At 38.2% G+C, this 13,651-nt stretch overlaps 1 protein-coding gene across 5 annotated transcripts in view; it reads left to right on the top strand.

Moving 5' to 3' along the window:
• Window positions 1-13,651, top strand: part of TUB (TUB bipartite transcription factor) — a 163,001-nt gene that overhangs the window by 100,218 nt on the left and 49,132 nt on the right. For 4 of the 5 annotated variants that reach the window (XM_054067279.1, XM_054067281.1, XM_054067280.1 and 1 more), the window contains exons 2-3: window positions 10,621-10,672; window positions 12,028-12,190. In XM_054067279.1, the coding sequence (XP_053923254.1) occupies window positions 10,621-10,672; window positions 12,028-12,190 (215 nt within the window). Of the gene's footprint in view, window positions 1-5,237; window positions 5,381-10,620; window positions 10,673-12,027; window positions 12,191-13,651 lie in introns of those variants that run through there. The other variant, XM_054067283.1, reaches the window with a different exon arrangement.

The following is a 13,651-nucleotide window of genomic DNA, read 5'->3' as shown; positions in this document are numbered from 1 at the left end:
GAAATTAGTGGGAATGTTTTCATGAGACTGAATTAACATTGTCTGGGGTCATGGACCCAAGTATGCAGACCAGACGGTATGGGATACATCATCTGCTGTTAGAAATAAGGGCTTCATTTTCAGTACAAAATGTAGGCCAAGTGGTGTTTGTTACTTTTTGCCCAGCCCTTAACCTCAAAATCTGTATCATGTACTCAGGCACCAGGATCTGAGAAACTTATTTTTTCCACCTGAAAAAGTTGTCCAGGATTGTCAGATTTTACTACTTTTACAGACGGTAAACTATAGAGACTGAACTCAAACTGAAATGAAAAATCTGCTTTCTTCAGTTCCAGCAAAGAGTAGTAGGTTGGATTATAAAGATAGTGCGTGGTGTGGGAAAAGTGACCAAAATATTTTGTTCCGGGGTTAGTATTATCATGTAATGACATGTCTTTGCCTTAGAAACTGCACTCCATTGAAACTATAAAACCACCTGTAAAAAAGGAAAAAGGAGCTTGGCTGTTTCACTTCACTAACATCTCCTATCAGAGTTACAATTCTTGCTGTACTTCACTTTTGGTTTGTTAAAGCATCTAAGGGAGACTGGGTAGTCTCTTTACCTTCACATTTGCAATAAAATGATTGCTTAATTTTACTGCTCCCTTAAAAACATAATAAATACAACTGTATCTTTTTCCTGTCCTGTCCTAAACACATAGGTAGGCAGTAGGATCTGTTAATAAGTTGCTGCATTAGTGAATTAGTGCTCAGGTATCATCTCTTTTCAGCCACATCATATTTGAGATAGGTAATTTGTGCCTGTGTTTACCTGCCTGCTGCAGGGAGAAGCCCTCACTGAACACCTGCAGCACTGGCCCTGTCCTTGGGGTCAGTGTTTTGTTTGTTAAACACTTCAGCATTCTACTATTATGTTGAAGGCCAGCGTTGTTTTTAACTTTGTTACTGTACCTGTAGTGCGTTCATTCTTGCACCATGGAGGTGTTTCCAAGGGGGAGTTAAGACTTGTTAATCTCATTTTATGAGTGAAAGGTTATAGTTTAATGTAAAATAGGACCAGTATGCTGACAACTGGACAAAAACATGTTTCAAAGGACAGATAGTAAGAGAGCGAGGGAGGAAAGGTGCCAGCAGTTATCTTACACTTTTTCTCTTGAACACCGTGGTTTCTCTTGGTCACGGTCTTTTCCATATCAGAATTACAGAGGTTTGTTCTAGGTGCCATCTTTTGCCAATGCAGCAGTACTGGAAGGGAGAAGTCATCATGGTCTTCTGAGGTCCTGGCGGAGAACTCTTGTTCTGCAGTGTGGTGTACAAGTGCGGTCCTCCTATTCAACCAATACTTTTCCCTAGCTTCTTCTGCTCATTTAATTTACTTTTTGTGTAGTCGGGTGCCTTGTACATAAATGGGTTGGGTTTGTTTGTGCGTGTATTTTACAGTTTCAGTAATTGAGATTTGTTGAAGTTTGGTGCTGAAAGAGAAATCAGACTGACTGTTACAGCTGGATCGTTCCTGTGGCTGGCAGCGGTGTGTTTTCAATAAATGCATTTCCTGAAAGTCATGTCATTTGTCATCTGGATCTATCTGCATTGCAGGTACTGTATCTCCAGCTCAGGGTATGTTTTTTTTCCTTCCCAGTTTGCTCCTATTCAGGCACTTCTCATTGATTTACTTCAAATATAATTTTAGTGTCGATCACATAACATGCAAAGGCTGTTGTGTGTTTGTACTCCATCGTTCATATTTATTAAATTCACCTCTCTCTTCTGGGACATAGATTTTCTTTCTAACATCGCGTTCAGAGTTTGTGTGTGTTGAGGGAGGGCAAAAGATAGCCCAGCCATCCACTATTCCTTTAGGTTTTATTTTGATTACCTGCAGTTTACTGTGGTATGCTACCTTATTCATGTCTGTGTAATTGCAGAGAATGAATCTGTACAAATATTAGTTCAGCTGATCTTTCCAGGACAATAATGGCAGCTCTGTAGTTCAGGTTATTTAAAATATGCAATGTGCTTTAGGAAATAGTTTTGCTTTTACTCTCGTTACATCTTTTCCTGGCTTCTTACCATCCTCATTGAAAGCTGTCAGCCTAGACATTTCAGATACTAAACTGCAGTTTCCCAGTGACTTCAGTTTTATTCTTGGAAGGTGAACAGCAATTTTATGATTGAACTCAGAGATGGATCTTATGAATACAAAGCATGTCTATAATATCTGTAGAGCTCCTGATGTTCTCTTCAACGCTGAGAATCTACTGGGCTGTTTGCCCTTGGCCAATGCTTTGTTATTTATATCCTGTAACACACCCATTTTCCAATATATTTTTACCTAACTCTGATGGTTTGTTATGTGGTTGGGTTTTTTTTTTTGTTTGTTTGTTTGTTTTTAAAAAATTGTTCTGAGTGAAACATTTAGAAGACTTGATTTCTGCAATTTCTGTTGGTTTCATATACTCCTGATATCATAACAATTGGAGATCTATTTTGATGAGCTGTGCTAATTAAAACAAAAATACAGTTGTCTGGTCATGCTAAGGATGTGGCTGGTTTTAGCTTAACAATTATCTATGTGGAATTAAAAAAAAATTTGAATGTGTGTGTTCCTGTTACATTTTCTTTCATTTAATCTGCTTGTATTATCTACTGTGTAGCTCAGTTGCGACACCAAGAAATTTAGTTCTGTGTGACATCCAAAAGGAGGATGCTATTCAAAGAATCTGGAAGGGACTCCTGGAGGCTGGAGGGTACCTCTGGGGTCCTCCAGTCCGGCGTCCTGCACACAGCACTGTTGGCTGTGAAGTTAGACCAGTTTGCTCAAGGCTTTATTTGTTTGGGTCTTGAAAATGCCACAGATGGAGACTGCACAGCCATTCCACTCTGCTTGGTATTAGAAGGCTGTGATTAGCTCTCTTCTAAGCTATCCCTTTCCCACGCTGAAAAAGACCAGCTCTCCCAACCTTTCTTCACAGGGTAAGTGTTCCAGCCTCTAAACCTCCTTGGTTACCCTCCTTTTGGCCTGCTCAACGTGATCAACATCTTTCTTGTACCAGGGAGCTCAAAACAGATTGTAGTTTTCTGTATGAAGTATCACAGCTGCAGAGAAAAGAAAGGATGTTAATCACTTCCCTTGATCTAATGGATATAATGGCCATGCTCCTGTTGATACAGCCCAGGGTGTTGTTGGCTGCCTTTGCTGCAAGGGCATGCTGCTGGCTCATGTTCAGCTCACTGTCCACCAAGAACCCAGGTTCTGTTTGGCCATACAGACCCCAGCCTGTATCATTGCAGGGGAGTCTTCTTTCCCTGATTCAGGGCTTTGTGTTTGTCCTTGTTAAATTCTGCAAGGCTCCTGTTATCCTCTTCCTCCAAGGACTTGGAGGGTCCCTCTGGATGATCACCCTGCCTCGAGTATATTGACTGGTCCTCCCAATGTGATGTCATCTCTGAAAATGTGATAAGGATGCATTCAGTTGTCTCCTCCAGGTCGTCAATCAATATGTTATCTCTTTTTCATGTGCAAATACTTGTATGACTGGAGAGGGATGGAACGGAAAAATATTAATGAATGTGTGTTCTGCGTTGACTTACTGGAAAAATACACAATGCCTAAAAAGTCTTTGTGTGTTCTTTTCAAATCCCCCAAACCAGAATTGTGGATGGATCTAAGGTGTCATAGACCTTAACATACAATGGACATTTAGGAAAACCTTACTGAAGAAGACAGGACCAACAATTCAGGAAAGTGTTGTTCATTTATGATTTTTAAGCTAGTCTGCCAGCAAGGATTTGAAAAGAATATAAAGCATTTGGTTCTGTAATTATTGTGTAACTACAGATTTCAGTCTCTGCTTTCAGCCATGTGTCCTGCAGCATTACTTTTAGTGGCATTTTGGATCATTAGCACAGTGTATTATCCTTTCCATCTTCTTGTGTTTTGTGCCAACTTGGCGCTAATAATTCTGATACAAATATCTGTATCATATTCTGCCTTTTTTTCCCCTATCCTGTGCTTAGCTCTTTAAGCCTTTTAAGGGTCTTCTGAACAGCTGTGTGGGTAGGGGATGCAATGCTGTATTCTCGACAGGCATGCTTTATTTTACTATGTGAGATTCACAGTGAAACAATTTTATTCCTCTGTAGCTTTCCATGAAGAAATACAAACTTCATTTTCTGCAGCAGTGCCTGGTATCTATATTTTACTGGTCAGTTCAGTGGTAACTGATGGGATGTAGCAGTAATGGTAGGCTGTTGTCCTTTTCTGCTGTATGAGCATGGCATGGGAGAAATCCAAGGCTTCTGCTGTTGCTACTGTTGGTAGTAGAAGTACAAACTAAGATTGAATATCCTTGATCTGCTTCTCAGTGAGAAGATGTCATGCTTTTGCTGCTTAGATGGCTCAGGAAAGAAGTTCCTCATTTTGCCATAAAGGCAGTAGCTGCAGATATTACTGTAAATCAGATGACTGAGCAACTGCTTTGGGGTCAGAAAACGTTAATGATTCCTAGCACGAAGGGAGTCCTAAGGGAGGGTAGATTTAGACTGGATATAAGGAAGAAATTTTTTGCAATGAGGGTGGTGAAACACTGAGACAGGTTGCCCAGGGAAGTAGTGGAGGCCCCAGCCCTTGAAACATTCAGGGTCAGGTTGGATGGGGCTCTGAGCAACCAGATCTAGTTAAAGATGTCCCTGCTCCTGCAGAGATGATGACCTGTAGTCTTTTAGCGTCCAACTCAAAGCGTTCTATGGTTCTGTGATTTAAAAGTCTGTGATTGGGTTATGTGTCTGATACAATAATGTTTTCACAATAAGCTTCTGATGAACTCAGCATGTGGTGTTCATGGGGCAGCCAACCTTAATTTATGTGGGGACGTGCAGGCCTTGGGACTTCACAGAGATTGTGGGCTTCATTGGTTAGAAATTCATTGAATTTCACTTGTTTGAAGAACCTAACTGTGTGCCATTCCCTCTGGAGCATAACTTCAGCCTGTAGGACCCTGACATTGTCAATGGGCTTTACAGTAGCATTTAATCAGTGCTACCAGAAAGCTTGTTCCGAAAGTCTTAATAGTAGCATTATTCATAGCAGTTAGGTTTTATGGAACTGCAGAAGCTTTATGGAAGTATAGAGATTACAGAGAAGTGTAACTGGGCAAATATGACAGATGGTATCCAATAAGCTAAGTGCTATCACTTCCCAGGATTTTTATTTCCTATATTTTTAGAGAATTCGTAATGTTCAAATGGCACATTACACCCATTCTTGTCCTTTTCACTCATTTCTGCTCTAAAAGATCCATAATCTGCTTCTCTTGCCACAGCAACATACCAGCTTTCTTCACAGCAAGAACGCATGGAAAGAATCTGAGTGATTTTGAAGGTTAGTCTGGTACTGTGTATTTTTTTTTTTTCCTTTTCTTCCTGTCTGGTTTGATCATCCCATGATTTTGAATTGCAGTTGAAGATATGGCAGAAGAAACTCAAGGTGAAAATATCTCCTCTAATTTTCAGTTACTTTTGATTCTGTGTTGTAAATGGGAGTAGTATTTTCTTCTCCAATTCTTTGTCTTTTTATAAGGTGAAATGTACATTCATTTTACAGAGGTCCCTGATTTCTTGTAGAGTTTTTAGGTGCTGCTGTTAGTAATGTATTATGATGCAGCAGCAGAAAGAGAAATGCAAGGGTGATACTTTTAAACAGTATCTGAAAGTTTAATGGTAGTATGTGTCTTGGCTGATTTGACCAGGAACACTTCTGATTGCAGTTAATGCTGGGCTGCGGAGATGTGATAGATATGATTTTGGACATTTGTCTTGGAAAAAAAAATTATTATCATGGAACATAAGGAAGGAACAAAGACGTTGCCTCATTTGTTAGGCAGAAACAATAGAGCCACTTTACTGTTTCGGAGTTTTTCTTTTGAGAAAATAAGTAGAAGCAGTGATTAAATGTGTCTTGCACAGTCTAATTGAAAACATTTCTTCTTAATTATTTTTTTTCTTGCAGTGGCTTACTGAAATGGCAACAATTTGCATGCTCAAAGAGTAAAGGTGAAGTACTTGCTGTGAAGTGTGTTATTTGAATTAAGGCTTTTCCAATTTTACTTAAATTGAAGTTGGCCCATGTGGAATTGCAGTAAAATGTAGCAAGATGTTGATTTACAAAATCTTCTGTCATCATCTCAAAAGTAGATTGTGGAGCTTCACGCGATCATGAATTTTCATTCTTAAAACCTGTTTGGTCTTGCTTTTCTCTCAATGATTTTTAAGGAATTATTATTGAAGAGCTTAGAATACTAAAATTCTGTCTTATATTTTTGAGTTTATGACATGCAGCAGTATAAAAAGTCTGGTTATTTTTGTGTATGTTAAACTCAATGTTGATACTGTCTCTATAAAATAGATCCTGTGGCCTAAAAAGATGGTGTGAAAAGTAATAATTTGACAAAAAAGTGATTGTTCATTTAATGTACTTCCCTTTAGAAAATAGGAGATGGGGATATTTGAACCAAATGTCATGTTTTAAATTGAAAATAACGCTATTTAATAGCGTAAATTTAATACTTAAGTCTTTGTGTCTTGGTCCAGGCTGGTAATATGAGTCTTTAGAATGTATAGCTGTAGGCTTGACTTCTTAAGCTCAACACCCAGTAAGCTCCAATGGGTGCGTTGTTTGAGTTGTATATATAATAGATGGCTGGGTCTTTTCCTGGATAATAATCTGCAAAGAAATGTATGTAAGCTCTGATTTGTTAACTGAATTTGGACTAGACTATTATTGCAGACCTGAAGCACTGCTTAAAATATTATATATACTGTAAAATTACTTTTTGCTTTAAATGAGTCAAAGCCGTAGCCAAGATGCCAGGTGGGTACATGACACTTGATCAAATAGGACTAAAAACACACCTTGCTGGACTTTCAGGGTGCTTCAACGTTTTCAGCAGATCGCTAACACATACGCATTCTAGTCAATAATTTGATTTTCATTAATTATAAAGTCATATTTCTCTATTAAGACTGAGTTTCATACTGCTGCTGTGATTTCCTAGCATTACATCGAATCTTTAAGGAGAACTGTCCTAATAGCCTTGCTTTCCGTGAGATTATTTCCTGTAGTGGTCTTGCCGTATTACAGCTGTAATTTTTCCACTGTACTGGGCCTTTAGCCTCTGATTATCCCAGTTATTTGGACCATTGAGCAACAAAACTCTGGCTTCTTCTGAAACTAGGCAGGAGAGGCTGGGTCCTCACCCTGTGCACAACTCTGCCAGAGGAAAGAACAGTTGATTTATGTTCTTTTCAAAGATGTGGAAGACCAAAGGCTGTGCTTCTGCTCCTGCAGTTTTGTGTTTTCCAAAGCATAAAAGGGTGTGTTCTCTGGATTTCAGCTCTTGGGCCCTGTAGTATCTGTGAGAGTGCATGGACTGCCGGATGCTGTGGCAAGATCATCTGCTAAGTCTTTTTGCCAGACTTCACTGAAGTGTGAGAAAAAGGGTTGGTGGTGTTTACACACTTGCATCTCAGACTCTGCTGCAGTTGTTTTTCAAGGCAGTGAGAATGAGGGCCTGACAGAAACAGAGCTTATTTTTTGTATGTATTTATGTATATATGTATGTATGTATGTATGTATGTATGTATATATGTATTAAAAACCTTATGCCCCTTAATGGCAAATCTTGGGAGTCAGTCTCAGGAGTGCTCTTCCTTTGAAAATCAGGGAATGTGAAATACTGGCTGCTAATCAGTGACTCCAAGGTCCACTAGTCCTTTAGAAAATATTAACAGAATACACAGTCTCAAAATGGAGTGCTCTGATATTATAGCAGAAGAACGTATCGTCTAAATTGGATCTTTTCTTTATTTGAACTTGCCTAAGTATTATTTAGGCATCAAGAAAGGACTTGCAGCTTTTCAGTGGTATTGGCATTGAGTACTTGTTAAAGTAGACAGAGTTGGTGGTAATGAGGCCTTTTTTACATTATGAAGAGTTCAGAAGAGTGGTGGGTCTGTCTGGTGGGAGTGAGGTATTCACACAGGTCCAGTAATCTGGATGGAGAGACCATTGTTGAAATAACAGTATTTGACTGAACCTTGGTATTGGTAAAGAAAACTGGAGTTCAATTTTAGTCATAGCTTGAGTAATACAAGGCCTGTAGTTAATGCAAATTTACAAAAGGATTGTAGAAAACTACCAAGAACTTTATAAAACATGAACTGAGAGAATGAAAGACCTCGAAGTTCCAGACAAGACTGTCAGCTTTTTTTTTCTGGGCACGCTACTCTGGGTGTCAGCTTTGATAGCATGTATTCATAGGCTTTAAAAACAACATCTTGCAGTAGAAGGGCAATATGGAGAGGTGTTTTAGCGTTACAGTATCCATAGTTTCTGGATGGATTTTCATTTTTTTCATGGAATGCTGAATCAGTGCAAATCACCCCCTTCCTCTGACTGGTGTTTGCTGTACTGTTTACTTAAACTGCCATGTTTGCTGTGGTATGGTTGGGCAAGGTCCCGAGGGGGCTGTGCTTGTTTATCTGAACCTGAATTTATCTTGTTGTGGCTCCTGGGGGGTCACAGGTAAGGTTTAGAACCCAAATGAAGACATTTCCCAGCTCCCTTGTTCCATGCAGTAGGTTATGCCAGGATACAGTGTGTTGGGGAAACAGAGGAAGCTAGAGTCATCCCAAGCACTTACACACCTTGTCTGTGATACGGAATTTGGAATTATACACAAGCTAGCATAATACTGAAGCCATTATATTCACATAAAGATAATTACTGAACTGGTGGTTTACAGGAATGTCTGAGAAGTGTATGTATATAGGTCATTGAACATGAATCAATGAGCTGAGGAAGTCAGTATAGTCTGAGTTATAAAGCAGAAGATCAGAGAAGAGAGCAGAGTTTTCTCCTTAGCTCTGCAATTGACTCAAGCAGAGCAATATTGACTCTCAAGCAGACCTCAAGCAGAGCAATATTGACTCTTGATCTCTCTGGGTGTTACAGCTGTTGCCTTGGTACTTTGTATAGCCTCTATTAGCATCATTACACGTTTCTGGCTTTTTTAATGCATTGTCTTAAATAAAGAGGACTTGTTCAGGCCATTAAGCTTGATACTTTATACTTAGGCATCTTTAACTCAATTGTTTGGCCAAAGATAGCAGTTTAGGTAGTTTTACTTTCTAGCTATTGCAGTTGCAGTGAAATGCTTTTGAAAAAAACGGATATTGTGTACCACAGAGGAATCACTCGTTATCACTTCTTATCACTCGTTTCTGTATTTTATCAAATGGAAAATGCTTGGTGTAAAGCAGAACGTTTTTGTGAGTATGAAGGTTTTGGTTTTTTTGGTTTTGGCTTTTTTTTTTTTTTTCTGGACTGAGTAATGCATTACCTCTACAAAAGGCTGTGTCATTTTATACCCACGGTATTTGTACAGCATATTTTCGTTCTCTTCATACTTGTAACCCGAATATGACTTGTAAAAGGCTGATTCTACCCATAATGCCTAATTATAGGTCTTTGATAGTGCTGGCATTGGAAAGGTGACGTTCTGCATGCCTTTATTAGCTGTCCCGTTTAACTCCAGTATAACGTTACTGTTTCCTGAAGAGTATATATTAATACATGGGAACTCGCATGTTTTATGACATTTCCATTGCAATACAATTTCACTGTATGTAGGTTAGAATCCAGCTTCATTCATCCTGGATTTTTTCTTTTTTCCTTTTTGATTGTTAAGATTGATTATAAAACGAAGACTAATATTTTATAAAAATGTGTTGTAAGAGAAAATAATTCTACTTGTAAGAGGCTATTTTTTTGTTCTATAGTACTGTTTTCCTTTTAGATGACATATAATACTTTACAATCTTTGATTATCTATGATTAGTGTTTAACCATAATATTCTTAAAATAGAGACCTTTGCTCTCTAGAAAACCAAAATGTAGTCAATAGTTTGATAAAATAATTCACGCAAATAATTTTTTTATTTCAGTGCCATTAGTTTTTAACATCCAATTAATGAAAATGATTGAATGTGCTAATCTCCCAACTAGCAGCAATTAGCAGGAAGAAATAGGGCAATGTTTGTTTTGCTGGACTTCAAAAGTTGAAGTGCGTGGCAATGAGTGTGACTTTTCAGATATTCAGAAATAAATTCTGGTTTTCAGTGTACAAAAGATCAATCAGTTTATTTTCCTAGGGTAATTTTAAGTACTGCTGGGTTTCTAAGCAGCTCTCTTACACTCCTCACTTCGTATATGCTTTACATGCAAATTTCCAATTAAACCCTGTTGCTGTATATAACTTGACCATTTGCATTAGAAGACAGTGGAGATAAAAAAAAGCTGTGGGTTGTGGATTTTGCATTTCTTTGTGAACTGGCTGAATATATATTTTTATTGAACTTTATGTGAACCAGAGTTTTCCAGTTTTTCGTGGACTGCATTTAAATTCTCTTGAGCCAGCTTTTGCAGGTTAAGGGAGGTGAACGTGCATGGAACATAGTCCAAGTTTAACGTGAATAACTCCTGCAAGTTTGCTCCAGTGATTGCTGCTAGATGTTGTTTTGAGTGATAAATTTATTCCAATTACGTCCTCTTTGCCTTTGCAGTGTTCTGGATGATGAGGGGAGCAGCCTGCGTCAGCAGAAGCTTGACAGGCAGGTAAGATTTTGGAGAAGGATGTTTTTTGCTCTCTGAAGTCTAGATCTTGGAGTAACAAATCACCAACACATATATCTGGTAATTGATAGTAATTTACATCCTCTGATTAAGGGATGTGAAAGAGAAATCTGTTGAGGTTACAGCTTATATTGAAGTCTGACTTTCATTGAAGTTTTTCTTATGACTGTTGTTTGAGTGATTCTTGTTTCCAGTACCTTGGGCTTGTTTTAAGCTGACTTGCAATGTTTTTTTTACTGCTTTGATGCCCTAGAAAGGACAAGAGGTTCTGACAGACATGCCAGCCAACAAAAGTTTACCGCAAAGTTTTTATGTCTTTTATTTTTGTACCATGGATTTAGCACTTTTGACTGTAAACTGGTGACACTATGGGCTATGTTGCCTCTTTTGCTACTGTATTCCTACATAAATTGTACAATAAAGGGATTCATAATCTCTCCCATGAAATCTTAGGGAATTTTGTCAAGTTTTAATGGGGTTGAGGTTTCCAGTTTTCCTTTGATTTTTTTTTTTTCTATGGTCTCCTTTTCACGAAACTCTGTTGTGGTTAAAGTTAAACGTTGTGGGTTTAGTTTTATGTTTTTCTATGGATTTCTTCTCCTGTTGCTTTATCAGCTTGCATGTCTACCAGCATCTCATTTTCAAATTCAAATGCTTTCTATTTATGCCATATTCCAATACTAGCTTCTGGTCATTTTGATGTCATGTTGAGATGTTCTACACAACTTACAGAGCTGAGAAAGTCCACTCTCCATTCTTGTGCTTCAGTTTTAGTGTATGGATAAGTAAAATGAGCAGTTCACTTCTCTGAGTTTGTGGAAGAGGGCTCAGACAGGCGCCTACGGTGCCATCTGATGCTGAAAGTTTTGGTTTTCAGCAGGTCTATTTGAGAAATTCAAGTGTTTAATTAAAGTTTATCTTGTATAGTTGTTAAATTTGGCTTGTATCCAGGATTATCACTTTATTCTAGCTTGAAGATTACCTGCTTAATTTACAGAAACTTAAATTTACATCTCTGCCTCATGCCCTTGCTTATCCTCCCATTGCTCCACAGCCACTATTCACACTGTTGTTTTCCCAAGAGTTGTTTCCAAGCAAGCTCTGACAGATGGTAAGCTGCTCAAAAACATCTATTTTAATTATTTGCTGTTTCCAGCAGGTATTTTAGCAGTGGCTTGGTTGGATTTTTTTGAAAGATTTCCTGTAATCCAATATCCCACTTGCCAACTGCTGCCACTGGAAAACTGGAGAAGGTGTAAAGATATCTATTGTTTTTCATCATAGGTTGCTACTGTTTGGAGTTCAGTAACAGATGTTTTTCTTTGTATTTTCCTCAGCGAGCACTGCTAGAACAGAAGCAAAAGAAAAAGCGCCAGGAGCCATTAATGGTTCAGTCCAATGTGGACAGTCGCACAAGAACACGCAGAACGAAACATTCAGAAGAACAAGCACCATTAGTTGAATCGTATCTTAACAGCAACAGCAGCACCATATATCATGGTATATGAATATGACCTATTGCATGTGTATTTATTGGAAGTCATAGTATGATCTCTCAATGTTAAATAAGAACTAAGGTTGTTGTTTTTTAGTAAATAATTTACATCCTTCACTTGTCTTTGGGGACAAAAACATCAGAATTTGCAATGTTAACCTAACAGGATGAAGTGAGGTAACTCGCTGCCATTTCAGTGTTGTGGGGAAGAGAGACTGGCTTGTCCCTTCTGCCATGAATATTTAGGCATCTTCAGCCTTAGTTCCTAATGAAGTAAAGCTTATACTGTTCCACACTATGTATTCTACTGTTCATACTTTTGCTTAAGCCTGAGAATGTTAATGATAAAATTGAAAGCTGTTAACTAATTTAAGCTAAGTTTGGCTATACTAATTGCAAAGATACTGCATTTCTGTGAGGTTTGCCAGAATAGGTGAGTAGAATATTTCAAGCTTGCACAATGTTATACCACACTGTTTACTGGAATACTTACTAATTTATTGTCCTTAAATCAGTTTGTTCTAAATTTGTCTCTCAAAGCCTTTCAATATTTCAGAAGGTTTCAGAGAAGTAAGAAAATATAGTAATGTTTCACATATTCAGCACAGAGTTTCTCATATTCAACACAGAGATTGTTAATCCCTGGGAACCACTGTCCTTATAATAAACTGCGCGGTTAGTAAAAGCCAATTTAGGAGAATTTAATTACCTAGTAAAGTGTTTTATTGCCTTGTAAAATCTTTTGTTAGGAACATTGCTTTTGAAAATATTATAAGAACTCCAGAAGTGTCCTTTATTGGTGTGGTCTTCTCTGGGAATGTGCTTAATGTTTTACGTTACACTGTTTGCATGGTATGTAGCTAGGTTTTGATGGCCATTTTTAACTAAAGTATTGAGCTTCAGGCTTGGCGGTTTTTTCCCCTTTAATGAAATCATTTGTATGTGGGAGTGTTGGATGCATGAGACAGCTGGGCTTTTTCTAAAGAACTATTCTGCTCTTTTCCGTTCATTTGTTTCTGTTATGGGCATGCTGATTTTAAGTTAAGAATGACTCTTTGATGGGAGTTGACGGTCTGCTGAATGAACTACATTGCTTGGATGAGCCTGTTTGTGAAATCAATTCCTGTACTGCAAGTGCTACAAAAAGAACACTTCTTTCCACCTATCATCCTCTTCTACTCTTTTTTTTTTCAGCTTGTACTAATTCTTTGTAGCACAAAAGTACTTGTTGATTTCGACAAATAATTGGGTGCCTGTGTGAAATATCTCTATGGTACTTTGAGCAAAGTAGGTCAGAGATAACATCTCAGCAATTCTGAGATGTTAGGCTTTCTGCACCGGGAAATGTTCTTTCATACACTGCCATAACTTATTCTGATGCAGTTATCTGTGCTGCAATGGTTCCCTGATGGGCAACTCTCTTCTGGAATAAAAACTCCTTTCATCCCAGCATAATTAACAGAATG

Source organism: Cuculus canorus, chromosome 5 (assembly GCF_017976375.1).
Source record: "Cuculus canorus isolate bCucCan1 chromosome 5, bCucCan1.pri, whole genome shotgun sequence".
Taxonomy (NCBI): Eukaryota; Metazoa; Chordata; class Aves; order Cuculiformes; family Cuculidae; genus Cuculus; species Cuculus canorus.
Note: the sequence above shows the minus strand (reverse complement) of the source record. Positions and strands in the feature narration are given on the sequence as shown.